General features: G+C 36.2%; 1 protein-coding gene across 4 annotated transcripts in view; it reads left to right on the top strand.

The window, feature by feature from the left end:
* Positions 1 to 19207, top strand: part of SMAP1 (small ArfGAP 1) — a 91408-nt gene that overhangs the window by 51032 nt on the left and 21169 nt on the right. For 2 of the 4 annotated variants that reach the window (XM_074538447.1, XM_074538445.1), the window contains one exon: positions 18070 to 18148. In XM_074538447.1, coding sequence (XP_074394548.1) covers positions 18070 to 18148 — 79 coding nt within the window. Of the gene's footprint in view, positions 1 to 18063; positions 18149 to 19207 lie in introns of all 4 variants that reach the window. The other 2 variants (XM_074538446.1, XM_074538444.1) reach the window with 1 other exon arrangement.

The following is a 19207-nucleotide window of genomic DNA, read 5'->3' as shown; positions in this document are numbered from 1 at the left end:
AGTCTGTAGTTTGGCCACCAATCTTACATATTTTGTTGGTAGTTACAGAGGAAAACCTTTAATTTGTAGGCAGGAAAAAACAGCTAGACTTTCACTAGCCAATTCTAAACTTCATCATCCTGCCTGCCCTTTCATCAACTGCTGAAGAGCTTTCCCTGCTTATTAATTGCTCTTCTGCACAGCTGAAGGTAGTGACATTTCATAAATCAGCCATGATTTTCTTTTTCTTTTTTTTTTCCCTTTCTTTTCTGCTTAAGTTGTCTGAACAAGTTCTCTGTTCAGGAACAGAGTAAACCTCTGAACTCCTTTTTTATTTCTAGCATGAGTAGAACTTTAGTTCATCCCTGAGTAATTGGATGTGTTCAGTTTTGAATTCTTTGGTGATTTAAAAAAGAATACATAGCAAAAGTATTGTGCTTGTGCATGAGAGAGCTCTCAAAGCCTCGTACGATTTTTCTGAAACAAAATTTAAGCTGTGTAGATAGTTTAGGTAAAGTTTCTTCTTGGAGCACAAAGGAGCACTTTAGGTAAGCTCCATGCTATTCTTCCAGCAGCAGGTTGGAGCAGGCTCAGTGTGCACTCCATCTGCCTTTTACCCATTTTCCATTGAAGGGAAGCACAGAAAAGTGGGAGATGAGGTTCCACTGAAAGGAAGCACAGAAAAGTGGGAGATGAGGTTCCACTGAAAGAAGGCACAGAGGAGTGGGAGATGTGGTTCCACTGAAAGGAAGCACAGAGAAGGGGGAGATGAGGTTCCACTGAAAGGAAGCACAGAGAAGGGGGAGATGAGGTGCATTTAGGTCATTCGGGCTGAGCGATCAGAGGTGTGCTGGGCCAGTGTGTGAGGTGGGGAGACTGTGTGCCCCAAGGATAAAAACAGCAGCAGAGTAAACTGAGGAATATTGTTCACAAGCCATCAAAGAATATAAGGAATATTTCATTTAGTAAAGGCGTTTGCTTTGCGCTACTTAGAGAAGCTGGAGTGAGCTGTATGAATGACTTCTTGAATTTCAGAGTGACCAGAACTGTAGTTTTCCAAGACATATCTATTTATGTCAAATTCACTACAAATTAAAATAAAAAAGGCATCACTAGCTAAGATGCTGTAAGGCTCTGGAGTGCTCCCAGAGTAAAGAAAAAGAAAATTGGTGTGCCTATATGTTCAGATTTTTGTAGGGTTCAACTTTTTATGAAGTCTAATTTTTAAATAAAGAAAATGTGGTGTGCAACAATGGTAGCAACCCAGAATTAAGCCAGAAGTTACTTGGAAAGCTGTCCATGGAAAACGTGTTAAGTATTTCTAATATCCAGAATTAGAAAGTTCGGCTAAGTCCATGACACTGAATGCTTTGGAAGTGTTTGGGTTCAGCGCTGTGTAGCTTTCTCTCCTGTTAAGTTTAGAGCTTTCACAGGAGTTGAGTACTGTCATGAAAATATTGTGATGTTTTCTCTGTAAAATACTGTGTGTTGGGGACCATCTAAGGTATGGAAGTAAACCCCTTTAGGACAAGATTGTGTTGTACTGGGACAGTAAAGTTAAATGGTTAGGGTATAAAGAACTATAAACTACTTTTTTTTTCTCACTAAGTACTTGTACATTTGCAAACTCAACACTCAAAGATTTTTTATTAATATCAACACCCAAAGTTAAAGATTTTTTCATTCTCCTGAACATACCTGGATGATTAATGCTTCTGAAGGACTGCAGCACTTACACTTGATTAACTGAAGTTCAAAATGACACTGTGAGTTAGTTTGTTTTATTGTATTGCATTTTGAATTTGAAACTGGCTCTTGTTTTTGTATAAAGTTATTTCAAGTGACAGGAATGGGTCAGTTGGAGGTTATTTTTCAATGGTAGTATATCAAATGCTGTTTTTCTTCCCCAAATGAAGACTAAATTGGCAGATTAAACTTGGCAGTAACAGTGAGCTGCTGCCTCTCAGTCAGCTGGTACCAGGCAGCACCAGATGGCCTTTATTACAGACATTGGTTTATTTGCCTTTAAAATGTACTGGAGAGCCCCTCAAAAGTGAGGGCAGGTCACACTAGTGGCTTTTCCCTTTCGTATAGGAAAAGCAATGTCAAATACTCAATAACCAAATAGGAAGAGCTTAACATAGCTTGTTAGGATGGTGTATTTGTTTTCCTCCTAAGACAGCCCACAACTCCCACAAAAATCAACTTCCTTGGACTATTGAAGCAAAAGAAACTATTACTCTCTTATTTCTCTGGGATGTAATTTTCTTATAAAAATATTATAAGTTATCATCCTAATAATTTTGTACAAGGAGAAATGAGTTGGAGCAAATAGTGCTGTAGTGTTCTTCACTTCTCTAGAACTGAGTAGCGCTGTAAGAATGCATGGAAGAAATGAAAGCCTGCAGAACAGTTAGTGTCCACCTAAACACCAGTTAGGTGAAAGTGATCTCTTTAAGTGTTTACTTTTAAGTTGTAAGAATAAATGGATTCACAAATATTGACCTGAATGATCATGTAAGTACAGAATCCCATTACAAATAGTCTGTTTTTTGTTTTGATAGACTGTATTGTTGATAATTTGCTAAATCACTTGAACAGTTGATAATAACATTTCCCTAGACAACTTAGCATTATTTGCCTGAGTGATTTATTTTTAAAATGTCTTTTCTTTCTGATTGTTATATAAAATGAAATATTACTTTAAATTGTAATCAAAAAATCATGTATATCATGGGAACAGAAAAATTGAAACCTATTTTGTTCTCTGATTGAATACATTGTCTTATTTATGCTCTTAGTCCTTGTTTTCATAAATTCAGACTAAGCAGATAAGAATTAAAGCTCAGGATTTAGGATATGTGATAAGACACAGGGCAACCTGTTTCCCTGCCTCCTGCCCCCACAATGGGTGAAGAGTTTAAGGCTTCTCAGTCTGCATTTTACAGTCTATGGACCTCTCCCAGCCTGGTTTTACATTTCTAATCATACCTTCTCAGTCGTCCAGAAGAGATCAGATTATTTTGGGTTCTTTGGTTGTTTTGAATGCTAATCTGGAGGAAAGCAAATCAAATTAGATTCTTCCCAAAACGGTGCTATTCATTTCTTTTGCAAGTAACAAAGGACTTCTTCTGTTTGAGGATTGCCATGAAAAATAGTCTTACTTAATGGAATTAATCTGCCATGGCTCTTATTACGTATTTGCAGTTGTAGACAAAGAAATTAAGAAACAGATATTGCAGGTAGAAGCAATGAAAGAAACCCCTTTTTTGTCAGGAAAAAAAAGGAAGTTTTTATCTTTCAAATGTTGGAAAAGGAGTCAGCGTTCAGGAAGGATATCACTTTTTTTTCTTCAGCCATGTGTGTGTTTACTGTATCAGCTTGATCCTCTCTACTCTGGTCTTGCAGCAGAACAGTATTTTAATGCAATTTTAAAAAATTCTATGCAAGAAGAATCTGAAAACAATTAAAAAAAAAAAGAGAAAACCTTGAAAAATTTGGTTAAATTGTTTTTGTTTAACTTGCCAAACTGTTTTTACCAGAAAGCTGGTTTAAGTTTGCTTAGTTTTAATTGATCCTCTGTTACACTTTTGATCCATGCCGGTTCAAAACATAATACTGCCTTGGGTTTCAGTTGTTAATACTTATTAACAGATGGCATTTTCAGCTTGTGATAAGCTTCATCATTTTTCCTGGTGTCTTTGAGACAATTAAGACAACATTACATCTGCTTATTTGTATATTGAACAAAATTAAATGGACACATTTAAACAAGCGTGTACTAAATCAGCCTTACTTATGGGTGGGTGCTGTCTTTAGGAAAAAGAAGTTCTGAGACATTTGAGACCATAGGACCATGCGTGATTAAAACTGCAAATATACAATCTCATGTAAAAAGTTATATGAAAATTACAGTACTGTTAGGAGATTGTGTACAGTCAGTCAAATGTGCAGGAACAAAATGGATGCACTTAGCTAAGTGGTACTGATACATGGAACTGAATGTAAAGAAGGATAAGGATTAGATAAGATGAAGCTGATAAGTGGGAAAAGACTTTAAATTATGTTGCTCAAAATAATAATCGTAACTTGTTTTGAATAATAGCCTTCCTTTGTTTTCCTAAAATAATGCAAGTACTGGAGCATGGTTAAGGCCATCAAGTGCTTTTGTGTGTTCTGTTTCATTTCACCATGCTTAAGCTAGAACGTGCTTAATCTCACTCCAGTGTGTGACCATCAAGATAGGTCAACGGCGTAGTGGGAAATTCTGTCAGAAGTGCAAATCTCACTAAAGAGTAAAGACACTGGCATGTTTTTCATAAAAAATTATTTTAGATGTCACTGGCAATCTGGCAATATAAAATCTCCAACATGAACTTAAGTTTTAAATGGATGATGATGATGCTAAGATGCCATAAGATGTTTCAGCAATGTTCCAGTGCCATGCAACAACTTTGTGTGTCTTCCAGCTTAAATTTGTAGTTATCCTAGGTATTGATTGTGTGCCTTTTTTGCTAAAAAGATCACATTTTGATAGTTGCTTTTGGCGCTGGAAGGGTTGTGTGGAACCTTTTATGACTCTGGCATTCATAGTGTTGCATAATTATATCTTCACCAAGTTAACTCAAAGGTAGTTGGTAAATAGCACTGTAGCTGTGGTAGAGGTAGAAGCAGGGTCTTTCAACACAATTTGAAGGAAGTTGACAAGTTTCTCACACTAGATAATTTTGTCGGATGAAAAGTTACCAGTTGCCTGATTGTTCAAATAACTGGCAGCTCTTTAATGCTAAATTGCTTATATGTATCAGTCAGAAATGTTAACCCGTCTGCAGTGAATTGCCTCTTGGCTCTGTCAGAAAAAGAATTGGAACTGGATGAGCTTTGTTCTGTTTTACTTGAAATTTTTCTTTCATGAAATTGGTACCTGAAGTTAGAAGAAAATGGGGCAGTTCTGAGGTTATCCCCAGTCATGCCACTGTACTGTTGTAAAATAAATCTGTCCTGCCTCTCTGCTCAGCAAGTATTGTCTCTCAACGTGAGAATATTGTACTTCATGTCAGAGTAAGGTACTGCAGGCTTGTGTGCTAGGCAGAAAGTGTATATTACACAGAGTAGTAACACGGGTGACTTCTGTTCAAGAGAAAACACAGATTTTTTGACTTACCTATTTCATCCTCAGTTTACACTGTAGGTAGATATCAGTGTATTTTTTTCTTTGGTTCAGAAGTGGATTATTTTTGTTTAAATGAAACAGGTTGGGCTGAATCTTAGCATAAATGTAGAAATGGATGATGGAGCAAACAAATCAGAGGCCTTGTAATATCACTCTGAAGGGCCAGTTTGAAAACTTGGGCATCTTTGAAGCTGTGAAGATCAAAGCTGTAAAAGGCTTTTACATTTTGTAAGGATGATTTAAATGTGCCATTTCAGAATATACAGAAATGTCATATAGGTTCACATTTATTTAAAAAGGAGAATTAGAAGCAGGAAAAAGCTTGACTTATTTCCAGTTGAGCTGGAAGCTGCAGTGCTTATTGATAGTTCATGTTAAAGATTATGATGGTATGGAGAATGAAGACAAAGAAAATGGTGCTTGCCCAAGTAAAGAGAAATCCATTTTGGTATTGTATATGATCAGTTAAAATTACTTAGCTTTTAAAGTAATTGTTTCAAAGTGATTAACTTTGAAATGAGAGCAGAATTGAGGAAAAATACCCTGACTGCCAGAAGAAATTCATGTAGCTAATGATGCATAAGTATTTATTAAATATTTCTCCCTCTCACTAAGTTCTGCATTTGTGAAACACAATTATGTACATGTACATGAGGATGATAAAGTACTCGTCAGCTCTCTCCTAACTTCTCTAGTAGTTCATGAAAGCAACAAGCTGATTCAGAAGTAAGAAAAATAAACCTGTGGGGCTATTTCAGTCTTGTTAGCTGTCACGGAGAGGGTTGAATTTTTTGCGGAACTAATTGAGAGGCTTTTTCAAATGCATCTCTAGAGAAATAGTATGCTTAGACTTCATAAAGTGTTTGTAGGATTCTGTTTGTGATAATAACAGAAATTATACTAGCACATAGTATGAGTCCATCACTCTGAGTAAAATGTCCTAACTCAGAGGTTGTTTCTATGAAACACTATTCAGTGTGATGTTGTAAGACTGACTAAAACATAAAGACTGTAAGAATCAGATGAGCAACAGCAGAGGGTGAAGTGGAGTAATTTAATCAGTAAAAAAAGAGCCAGTGATCTGCTTCTAGTACATCAAAGGAAAGTACTGAGATGGGTCAAGGAAAAAGATTCTTTCCCAGGAATACCAGGCAAGTAACGGGTGACTGCATAATAGGGTATAGGATGCAGGATGCAGAGAGAAAAGAGCTTGGGGATGGGACAGAATATTGTACACAACTCATTATGGGATATTTAGGTGACACAGACCAAACCGGGGGAATACAAAAATCAAGGCGGATTGGGGTGTAGCAAGCTTGAGGAAGCAGGGGAGGAGTGAATAAAAAAGAGCAGTCACATATCTGCTGATGGTTGAGCAGGTTGGTGGGCAGTAGGATTGTCTGAGCCTTCACTTGATCTCTGCAGGCTATTCTGTATTCTTGCCAAGTTCTATTTGCAACTATTGAGCATGAGTGCATTGTCTCTCTGTGCCTGTGTGACACCTGCAAACTTCAAGTTCAGGTACCAGACAAGTGGGGTAAGAGGCTGTGCTGGCCACTGGAAAGAGGCTGCAGGCCTGAGGAACTGGAGGGTCAGCACCTGCAGAGACCATTCTCTAGAAGCCAACTCTTTGCAAAGGCAGCATGTCTAACAGCAGCTGCTGGAAACAAACATACTGTGATCACACCTGATGTGTGCTAGCAGGCAGCACATTTCACGCTGGACTAACCGGTGAGTAAGATACAAGCACCTGGAAAGTTCTAAGGTAGAGCTGATTGCTGGTTAAGGGTGTAGGGTCTTGATATTGAATAGAGTTTCAGGTAAAAAGCATTTTTCAGCAAAAAGAGCACTTCTGTTATAATTAACAAAAATACTGAGAAGCATACCTTCATGAATAGGGATGGAAAGCATTTCTTTGATTGTTTTTTTTCTGTGAGCTCAATCAGTTACCGTGCCTGAAACAGCTCATTCTTGTCTGGAAATATATGAAGAAGGAATTACAAATAAATGTCCTTTAGTTCTGATTGGGTACAATGATGTTGTATTATGTATTACTTGAAAGGTTTTTGAAAAGAAAGTTATAAAAGAAAATAGTTTAATGAGGAACTGGAATTGATATAGCTGCATTATTGTAATCTTGCTGAGGCTAATTAGCACAATAGAAATCAAGTAGAAATGTACAAGCTGAGTTCATTTAACCATAATATGTGATTTGAAAACTGAAGGTGTATTTAAAATAGCTCACAAAGTTACAAACCCTGTTTATTGCATTTCACAGCTTGCAAGCCAAGATGCATTAAAACACTTTGACCCTAATCCGAATTACAGGTCTCGTAACAGGACACTGGATTAGCTGTAAGATGGATCTTTTGAGGTTTTCTGATTCATAGTGGTCTCTTCTATAAGATGCAAAAAAATCCAGATTTTATTGGATTAAAAGCACTTCTTCCATTTTATCTAAATCAAGTTCCATGACAAGATAATACCACATAGGAAAAGGCTTGTTCTCTGCCTTTTGTATCCTTGTAAGCAGGTCCTTGCTTTTGGGCTCAGATGCAGTAATTTCACAGATTTACAGCTGCAAGAAACTTTGCTCAAGTCTTTGCCCCTAGAATCTCTGGAAAACTTGAATACCTCTGCACTCAGACTGTGTGCCTCTCCTGTTCTGCTACCCCTAGCTCAGCTTCAAGTTGCTACATCCTGTGACCATTACCTGGGAATCATCTTGCTATGTTTTGATGCTTTTTTCAAGTATCAGACTTGGGAAAAAGAACTTTTCCTCTTTTTTTCAGACCCTATTCTTAACTTTTCCGCTTTAAGAGCCTAATATATTTGAATGCATAGAACTATTGTTTCAAAGGTGATTGTTGCTGTGTAGATTTAATGCATGAATATAAGAATAAGGAATTATCTCTGATACTTGTCTGAAGTCTCAGCAGTAAGTATAAAAAGAAAGCCAACTTAATTGTGGGAAATTGTACTTCTACACAGTTCATACGTTGTTTTGAGCAAGGTAAAAGGGCCTCTAAGATTGTCTGATGCATTAGAAAGGAGCTAAACCAATTCAGCTAAGTACAAGACATGAAAGGTTTTAAGCCTTCTTGGAATATATTGACTAAAGTAAATGAGATCTGAGCTAACATTTTAAATTCAGTTAAAATACTGAATGTTAGTACTGCTTGTTCAATAAGTAAGAACAAAGGAATAGTCTTAATCCATTTTCACAGAAATTATTAGTGCATTAGCCTAGACCCAGCTGAAATCATATTAATGGAATAAGATTATGGTGCAAGGTCTGTTATTTCTGCCATGAAGGTTTTAATTCAAATTATTAAAGATATATAATGCATTTTAAATAATCTTGCTCAAGCATCTTGCTCTAACTGTGACAATCTAATGAAAATCCACATACTCAGGTTTTTAAAGTGAAGATGTGGATCAAGAACCACTTTAAAAGTTTTTTCTTTGGGTATGTATTTTGACTGAAGGACCTTCATGTGTACAGAATCATATTTAGCAACATCAAAAGGCAATTTGGTTTTTTTTTGTTTGCTTAGTGTGAATGCCTTAAATAGGCTTATCCAGGTGAGTGTGAGTAGCTCAGTGTCTGTGAGTGATTAACTGAAATAATCACAATAGACTCTTAAATAATCAATTTACATTTTCCGATTGGCTTGGCTCTTTGTTTCAAGATAATTCTAGTTTGATAAATAAGAATGGTGGCTTTTTTGTTGTTGTTGTTGTTGACTTGCAGGCTTTTCTCTTGATTAGAAATGCATCAGGGTTTGATTGCAGAGCTGTAGTCTATGCAGCTTCACAATGATACCAACATAGTTACTTGTGTTTCAATATAGTGCATCAGTTTTCTGGCTTTTTTGCTAGTTAGGCAGTGTAGGAGTTCATCACTTGCTAAAAGTATCCTCAGTTCTGAAAAGTTAGTCTGATTTCTAAATTCCTACATCTTTTGTTGCAAGTCTGAAAAAACAAGTGCTGGTACTTTATAGGAGGGTAAACAAAAGAATACATTTCATCTTTAATGCCATTTAAATAAAATATTATGAAAATACTAATTTTTACTTATTTTCAGGTCAGGTATGAAAGTTATAAAAATATTCTTTAAAAATTCTAGGATGTGTCTGCGTGAGTAATGCTGTAAATGGATACAGACTAAACTTTTTAGAGCATAGGTGTCAGGAAAAACCATATCTACAAACCTATTGCAAGATATAGTAAATTACCAACATTATTTTCTCATATGGCAATTCTCAAATGTTTATGCTCTCCTGCAAGTTTTATTGCAAGCAGTTAATGAAGAGGGAAGGAATCCAATTGCTTTAGGCATAGGGCATACAATTCCTATGTATTAAGAGCAAAGGAGAGCTTTTTTTTCAGTAACCATAGAGGTGGATATGAGCTCTAGTGAGTCAACTGGAAATTGCTTTTAAGTAAGTTAGAAGTGCTCTTTACAAAATTATTTGATGTATCTTCGGCTTTCATAAGGCTTCTTGTAGTTAAGGTAGGGAATAGAAGTTAGAAATATAGTGGTAATCAGATGCATTTTAAACAGACTGAGTTCTAGATCCGTATGAATTTTTCATTAAAGTGGAAAATTGAGGAAAAAAATGAAGGAGAATGGGAGCAGATAAGTGGACTGGACAGGTGATGAATCAGATTTTTGACAGTGACTGATACCTTGCTTGAGAATAGGAGAGATTTTTAGATTAGTAACTTATGACTGCTCTGACTGTAGTGTTTTTCTACTTCAGAGGTATTAATCATGTGGCTTATATCCTGCACTGTGTATTCTACCTCTTTAAATGCTCTCACACAGTGTAAATGAGAATAAGGTCAATGATAGTCCTAAATGCTGCTGTTGAAATCTGCTAAATTATTTACATTATCATCTTGCAGTAGTGAATTTGGCAAAATCGTGCTTGTTTTTCAAGTATTTGGTGTGGTTTGCATTTTTTACTGAATGTCATATCTTTGAGAGCTATTAAACCCTTAAAATTTGTACATATGATGATAACTCGCATAAGGTTACAGAAGCAGAAAATGGAAACTTGAATCTCACGGTTATAAAGAAAAATAATCACAGTATTTTCACTGAGTGCTGGCACTTACCAAAAAGGAACCAGGCCTTACCAAAAAGATTTGTTCACAACTGTCAGTTCCAGTGCAAAATGCCCTCAGCTGCCTGTCAGAGGAGAATATTCTGGGGAACAGGGATGTGCAGAAGAGTAGCCCATAGATTTAGACCATAGGCCCTAGAATGTATGATCATAGTAAACAATGTTCTGAAAGGGATACCAGTGTCCTTACTTATTTAACAAACATGTATTATTTTCCTATTTTACTACAATACTGATTTTTTAAAAGCAGTGGGTTTGACTGCAGAGCAATGTATTTGATGCTAGATCTGAATATTCTTACTGTTTTATCATTAAAAATGTAGCACTTATCAGAAGACCTCACGTATGTCATCTGTTCTGTCAACCAAGCAAGCAGGTTTAAAGCTTTCTATTTGCAGTTTAAAGCTTTCTACTTGCCTCTTGTCTTTCCCTGCCCAACTTGTGCACCTAATAGCCAGATGTGTTTGGGCATGGTGTTTGAAAGCTGGGAAAGGACAAGCTTGTTTTGCAGTAAGGGAGCTGTGGTTGCAGGAGCCATAGACCTCATAGCATCGTGTTATGTATGTGAATTTAATAGGTGTGTGACAGTCAGGCATGGTGGTACTGACCCTCCTTTTTGTCTTGCCCATATATAACCATATCCCCCACAGGCAGCATCCTGTGTGCTGTACTATGATCTCTGTACAGAGGATGGAGGAGAATTGACTTGGCAATGCTTTCATTTAGTTTTATTTTTTTCTGAGGCAGGATGAATCACTCATTTAATGGTTATCTCCAAAAATAGCTGGCTGAAGAAAATTTGATGAAATACCCCACTGACATACTGGACTTCCTACTGTACGTGACCTGCTTCAGGTGTTACTCAGTTTTCTTCACAATTCCATCTCCTCCAGACTTGCAGTTCAAGTTTTTGTGAGAAAGCATTGCTGCCCATTTCAGGGACTTGGAGTTTACCATTGGACGAGTCAACTGCAAAACTGTAATACTCAGATTCAGATCTTTGAGGCTTGTGTACACTGAGCTTCAATGGGAAAACTGAATTTGGGAATTCACTGTAGTTTGCTGCATGAGGTTTGTGCATAGGTTGAGTCACTTGACGCATTTGCTCCTTGCATCTATTTGACAAATTCTATAGAGTGCCAGAAAACGGGAGCAGAAGGTGATTGTGAAGAAAATCTACCAACAGGAAAGTACTGCTGACTCTTAAGAGTATGTCTGTGTGTGTGTGTGTGTAGCCCTTGAATGTATTTAAGGAGGTGCTTGGAGGTTGGCTTGCTTAAATTAGCAAAACAAGAAATATGTTTGTGCAAAGCTAATAAAACTAAAATGATACAGTTATCAAAGTATCACCACTCAGCAATAGCCAAAATACCAGTGTGTTATCAACAGTGTTGTAGCCACAAATCCAAACTATGGCATTGTATTGACTGCTGTGAAGAATGTGAACTCCATCCCAGCCAGAGCCACAAAGGCAATTAGTTTGAAAAACATACAGTATAAATTGCCTATCAGTTCCCTTGTCCTTGTCAAAGAAACATATTTAATCACTAATAATTTGTTTTAGAGTGACATATAAGAGAAAGAAACAAGTCTGTAAAATCAACTTTAAAACTTAAGGTGTGAAGAGAGTAGTTAACATGGTTACTTGCTGATTTATTTGATTTCATTTAACTCAAGAAAAGTATTTCACATAAATTAGATTGAACCAGAATGGTGTAACTAGGAGTATATTGAGGGCAATACATTGTGAGAGCTCAATAAAGGCCAATATTGATTTCTGTAAAATGGAGCTTTCTTTTTTAATTTGAGACCTAGCAGAGATCTTCTTTCTTTCTTATTCTTTTTTTTTTTTTTTTTTTTTTTTTTGCTGGCCTAACCTGGTGTTCTTATGCATTTTTTCAAAATTAAACCTCATATAACTTCTGTTGTTGCACAAAATTAGTAAAGAAAGATTAAAGGAGGGTGGCACAGTAATGCAACATTAAATGCAGGTTGCTGAGTTAAAAGATGCTCTTTCGTGATGGAACGGAAAACTTTCTCATTCTATGTAAATTGGGAAGTTTTTGACAGTGGTGTTCTTTTCATCTTTAAAGGCGAAGCCAGAACTGCAGCAGAGTAAGCATCCAAACTTTGGTGCAGATTTTCACAGCTTTTCCATCGAAACCTGATAGACTGGAAATTACCTTAAAGTCTTAGAGCTGATGTTGGATAAATGAGCAAGATTGATAGGTGACTAACCCTGCCATTCTCTAATGGTAGGGAAATGAGCAAGATGAATGAAATCATAGACAGTATCTCTATGAATTACAAGAAGCTGCCTGGTGCAGTTTCCACTAACGAAGGCATCATCTCAGTGTGAGGTTAAAGTAGGCTTGTGCACTTGGTTGCATTGAAATCGGCTCAGTTAGAGGTGACCTGGTCCTCTTCACTGTTACCTGCTTTTGGATTTTGTTTGTGATAGTTTCTTAGCACAGAACATTGTAGTTGGCCAAAGTGCACTGTGGAGGTATATGGACATTACCAGCATATAAATTTATATCCACTAGTTTCAAGCCAGTTGATTTACAGTGACAGTGTGAGGAAGTTAGGTGAAGGTCCAAATACTCATTTCTGCATTTCCATTTTAATTAAGTAGAAAAGAGCTGCTGCTTCTTACATGTAGACATAATTTCTCAGTTATTCATTTTGGTAGAGTTATGAGGAGTTCACAAATATTTTTAAATATTTGCTTTTTAGATACTGAAAGATGATCAATCTTGTTGTGTGAGGGCTACTTACAGATGTGGTATTAGCGCCATACTTTAACATTATTGTTTTGTAGATGTGCAGCAGACAGAATTAAGGCATCACTTGATTTGGGTATAAAATTGGGAGTCATTCCTCACTGGATATTAAGAATTAAATGACAGCAGGAGCTTGAAAAGGGAATTGTTTCCTTGATGGCACCTTTATCAATTATCAATGCCATCAAAAAAACCTTATGGAAGTAAAGGAAGACACCCTGTGATGCTTCACCCTTGTCTGCCAGGCCAGTCACGACACTGTTAAAAGTGTTGGTTTGGTCAAGCATGGCTTCCTCTAGATGAAGCCATGCTGATTTCTTCCATTAACATTCTTGTCCTTTATGTGCCTGGAATTGGTTTCCAGGTTAGTTGTTCCATTGCCTTTCTAGGTATTGATGTGAGACAGAGCAACCAGTTGTTCCCTGGGTCTTGCTTCTTGCCCCTGAAGGAAGGACTGGCAGAAGAGCATAAGAAGAGTGGAAGGTTAAAATGACTGCAATGGAAAATAAAACAATGACAGATTATTGTATCCCAGTTACCTGTCATCTACAGGATTGCAAAAATTTATAGTGCCCATGCTGGATCTGAGTAACAAGTGTGTCCCTGCTCCTGTGCTGAAAATATGTGCTTAATAGGTGAAAATACTTGTAAGAGGTTGCAAGGTTAATTCTTTATTTGCTTCCTTAATTTGGCCAAAGTATCTAATACCTGCTGATCAAGGGGTGATTTAAATTAGGTTTTGTGGCTCTTTTCATAACAAGAACTCAAGTTTTTTAGGTAAAAGATTCCAATTCATGCTGATCATGTGGAGGATGTAAAAGAGTCAACTCCCTGGAAGCTTGGTCTGGCTTCAGTTCCTTTCGGTGATATTTGCAGCAAACTGTTTTCAATAATCTCAGAATAATTGAAGGCAGTGGACATTGCTTGTTTTCAGTAGGTCTCCAACATGAGAAGAACCCTGAAGGGTAATGTAGTGGCCATTAGTGACAACTGTGAAAAATGGCCATGTAAGACCTGCATATCAAAGATGTGTTGATGTTCTGCAGTTTGCAAGGACAGTATTTCAGAAGAATGTACTAGCAGCATAAAAATGATTTTGAATGAGAAGCTGTTAATACATGACCTGAAGTAAATATATCCAGAAATTGCTATAACCATGTACTTCATTCACTAAACCCACATATATTACTAAGACAATCTTGGATGTCATAAAAAATAGTAGCCCCAGTAACCTTGAAGGCTCCACTTGAAAATAAATGCACAAAATTGTGTACCTGTTCCTTCTACTTGCCTTTTTCATTTCAGATTCTTAATGCTGTTTTTAGTTTATTTAATGCTGCTTAGTCTCCTATTTTTAATGTGGTCTTATTCCAAAGGGCATAACAAGGAATAGGTTATCTAGTACTGGTGTCAATACTTAAAAATAATTGCTGTGGGATTCAAGGAGACTGGTAATAGAAACTGAGATGGATCTTAGTGCAGCAAGACTCCCAAGCATTTGTCATGCTACCTTGCAAGTCTACAAAATGTGGTGGTTTTTTTAGATAGAACATAACACTAAATTAAACAGTAAGTTTAAGAAATGTCACTGCTTCGTTATGCAGGTTTTTTTCCTGTTGCACACTTCTGTGCTCACTGGGTGCAGTACTTAACTTGAAAGGCCACTCTCTACATAAAGCTGAGTCGTGAATGACTCCTATTGGGGCAAGACTGCTAAAAAGAAATTTAACATCACATTTCTCTTTATGATTTGTAGTAAAATTTTCTAGTGACTCCAGTGTGGCTTCCTTTTTGTTCTTGTCCAGAGTTTCCTTGTTTATGCCAGAATTATATGGTCTGGAAGAGACCTCTTGAGGTTCTCTCCTCAACCCAGAAACATGGCATGATCTCTGCTAGAGAGCACTGAAGTAAGCCACTGCTTTTTGTTGTGTCTATCTCAGGTGGACCAAAGTGCAGAATCCATGGGACTGAACAGAGAACAAGACTCTCAAAAGCAGCATGGTAGTGAGGGTCATTTAGATATTCTTAAAAGTAATTGTGTGTGTGCAAGTTTCTTGTTCTACCTCATCCCACTGGTGCCTTACCTAGTTCATGCCTAAGTGCAGGTGACTTAGAGAAGTCCCTGTCTGTGAATCATGGCAGACCTTAAGCACCAAACAAATGTCTTCTGAATTTGCACAGGAGCCCTCCTATGTGCCATGAAGCATCTTAAACAGAAATAAAGGCATGCCAAATTACAGAATTGCTTGAAATCTCAGACAGGAGGATAGGAAATTCCAGGAAATGGTGCTTGTTATGGTGAGAGAATGGAGGAACAAAATCATTTTGCAGGTATAATTTAAGAGGAAGATCTTTTCTTCCAGATAGCTGATGAATATTGCTTTGTATGTCTGCTGTTACACAGATGAATTATTGGTAAATGTTAGGTGACTAATGTGTTTTTTCATTTTTCAGACTGAAGGTTAGAATGTTGGTGAAAACTGTATAGCTGCAAAGATGTTAAATAGTGCTTTAAGAGAAAATCTTCATGGAAACAAATGCAGTATTAATGGCTAGAAATATTTGATATACTGATGACCTTGAAAATAATTTTTGCAGCTTTTCTTAAAGTAATTAACTATAAAGTAACCTTAAAATCTAGTAGTTTACATACTGACAAGGGGAGCAAAATGGGACAGAAACTTTTGATCAAGGAATAATAGTTACAATATTGGAAAATGGCATTTTAAGAGATCATATTTTTTTAGAAATTCATAGTTTCATACCTTGTGTCTTCATTGTCTTTCTTATTTAGAGTGATGAAACAGAAATATGCATTTAATATGTACTGAAAACATTTATTTGACAAATCAGAGGACCTAAGCAGATTATTCCTCCCATATTTTTAAAATTTTAGTTTAGATAATGAGATTAAATTGCCACAGTAGTAAGTACCAAATAAAAGAAAGTGCTATTTGAACTCTATCTCTTTAGTTCTTATTAATATATGCACAAGTCTGTGACTTCTGTGAAAAGTTTGCATTCAAAACTAACCTGTCAAGCTTTATATTATTTCAAACTTGTGGTTTTAGGTAGTTATCAGAAATCTAATACAGTATAATGAAGATTTGCAAATATAATATAATTCTAATGGTTTTTCTTCTCTGTTGAAAGAAATCATTCTATATTTGTAACTTTTAAGCTATTTAAGCAAAAGGAAAAAAAGCCAGTGTCATGAAATAAAGGAGCATGTCAGAAATGCTTCTTTTTACAACTTCTGTGACCTATAGTGTTTCTTACAGAGATGGAGAAAATTCAGATGTTCAAGGTTTTATGGCACACTCTGTTCTGAAGTACTTACTGTTAATTCTGATTAGTGTTTATAATAATGATTTTATTGGTTTATGGCATATTTACTGCGATATGGTCAGTTGTAGAAAACTTCATTTTGAATTGTCACCTTTAAAAAATCCTTGATATACTGTCATGGTTTACTTTCAAAAATGATACATTTTTTGTGTTTGGAATTGGTGTGCTGTGCTCCAGATTGTAAACAAGGTGTTGCAAGTTACAATACACAATGGAATCAGGGAATTTGTGGACTACTTTTTCATCAGGTTATTTCCCAAACAGCTGCATCTTGAGCAAGATGTGTAAAGTCAAACTAAGGACTTTTGGCAAGAGGGAGCAAGTATTTCTCTGAAAGATTAGCAGGGGTCAGAGTATGTGTGATGGTACCTGTTTGCAGTACCTGCAGGAATGGAGTTTGGTTAATTTGGGCTCTTACTGAAGGTGTTCAGTGGGGATTTGCTCATGCAAGAGGAGTGTCTGTAGTGTAACGGGCTTCTGTTCACTTGGGCTGCCTTTGAATACTCCTGAGTTTCCTCACTGCTCTTTACAAACACCAAGCTCCTTACTCTTTATCCCCCTTTGGCAGGAGAGGAAGAAAGTAAAGGAGTACCTAAAACAGATCTTTATATGAATGTGTGGAACTTTAAAGTATGAAAATACTAAGATTCAATGACTTCTGCAGCCTCAGGAGCCTCAGTGACCCTGTGAAAGCCACGATGTGTTTGTGATTAAAGGTGTGAGTGAAGCAGGTTCTGGCAGTGCCTGCCCAGTGCCCAGCCTGGCAGTGCCCTGCCACTGTCACTGGGTAATCTCCTCTGGTTAAAGGCTGTACTCATTCATCAACCAGTCCACTTCAGGTTTTTGTGATAAGTATGGAGAAAGGCACATTAAATGCACAGGAAGAAATGCATTTGTCATGTCACTACTATTAACCAGTTCATCTTCATTTTAGTAATTTATGTTTTGATGGATTCAGGGGATCAGCCTGACACTGGTGTAAGAACTATAAACAGATTTATGATGTAATTTTCGTAATCAAATTTCACATCAATGCCATCATGCATTTTGGAATCTTTGGGCAAAAGACTGGGAATTCCCTTTTCAGAAGGAAAAGAATGCTATTATTAGCATGCAGGTTTATAAAGGAAAAAGTCATGAACTCAAGTTGTGTGCATCAGTGCTCAGCATATCAAAATTCTGAACATTTTGCAGATGTTCTTTGCAGAAAGGCGAATTGATGTCATTAGTATGCTTCTAGTTTGTAAATTTAAGCTTTTTAAAACTTTATTTTTTTACTCTTTATGCTTCAGAACTGTTTAGTTTGGTTGTTGAAATGAGTTGATAAATTATAGACAGCTTTTTGCCTATTGCATGATATGCAGTGGTTCAATTTAAGACTTCAATTTATTTTAAACTATCCTCAAACTTAAATTTATTTAAAAATTTAGTACATACCAGTGAACAATAATTTTTTACAGTCATGTGCCATGTCCCTTTTGACCATAACTGCCAAATACTTCATTACAAATCAAATTCATTATGATAAACAAATATGGAAAAGAACTTTTACTTCTGCCACTGAAACGGCGTCTTTAATGAAAATTTTTTAAGCACTGAATCTTTTCAAAGATCTTACTTGTGTTTGTTTTTTTTTTTCCCTTACAAGCCACAGAAGAAAGAGGATCAGCAATCAGAAGCTAAAGCAAGTCCAAAAAAGTCATCAGAACCCACTATTGACCTCTTAGGACTTGGTAAGCAATACATAATTGCTTGGTTTTAAATCAAACATAGATATGTAATTTTATATTTTAATATATATACTTTTATATTTTTTCTGTGATTACTGAAAGATTAGTATGAAAACCATAAGATTGCATGCATGAATTTAAAACTTTAATGGAAAATGCCATTGGCATGTGGGTGTATCAGTACTTATGTTTTGCTAGGGAGAGTAATGAGATCCTGTGGGAAGGGGAAGTTATCAAAGTGATTTTCAAAGGCCTTGTGGATTGTAGTATTTCATTGTTTATGGTACAAGTGTACTTTTTAATGAAAATGCTGAGGTTATCTGAACCATGTATCTGTAACAGACATGATATCATACATTTTCTATATTAGTTAAAAGAACTGTAAACTGTCAGACTGCAGCTGACTAATACCTTGTAAAACTTAATATAGTGGGCATTTCAGTGTTTTGTACTGACTGCATCATTCATTTTTATCTAATCCACCTTTTCACTTTCTTACTGGCAGGTAGCTGTGGGTTTGTCCTGTAAATAAAGCAGTTTCTAGTAAAATTATTTAATTGACACTGTCTGCCTATACTCTTGTCTATAGGCCATTCTCATAAAATATGTCTTTCATTTATCTAGTGTTGCTCTAAATGTGTTTTTTCCATTTGATTGAATCTTAAAATGTAAATGGAAAAATAAAATATTGCAGTATTTTTATTTCCTTTTGAAATTCTGTGTTAGGAAAATCTTCTGTTAGTTGACTGTGAATAAGATATCAATGGATAACAAGTGAATGGATATTAAGAGTATTCACTTTCTATCCATGTAATGGTTACTCTTAATTTTCTACATGATTTCTACATTATATTGGAGGAGGCTAATAAGTCTCTTAAATGCAATTCTAAAAACTTCACTTTGTAGAAGAGTGTTTTGGGGTTTTTAAATTTTTTTCTTTCAAGGTATGAATAATGTGACAAAACAGTAAATGTTTTCTCTGTTTTAAAATTCACATTCCTATCAGTGTTTTTTTCCCTCTGATGTAGAGCTAAATGTAAAGTACCATTTTTGCATGGGTTA

The sequence above is a fragment of the Zonotrichia albicollis genome, chromosome 3, assembly GCF_047830755.1.
Source record: "Zonotrichia albicollis isolate bZonAlb1 chromosome 3, bZonAlb1.hap1, whole genome shotgun sequence".
Taxonomy (NCBI): Eukaryota; Metazoa; Chordata; class Aves; order Passeriformes; family Passerellidae; genus Zonotrichia; species Zonotrichia albicollis.
Note: the sequence above shows the minus strand (reverse complement) of the source record. Positions and strands in the feature narration are given on the sequence as shown.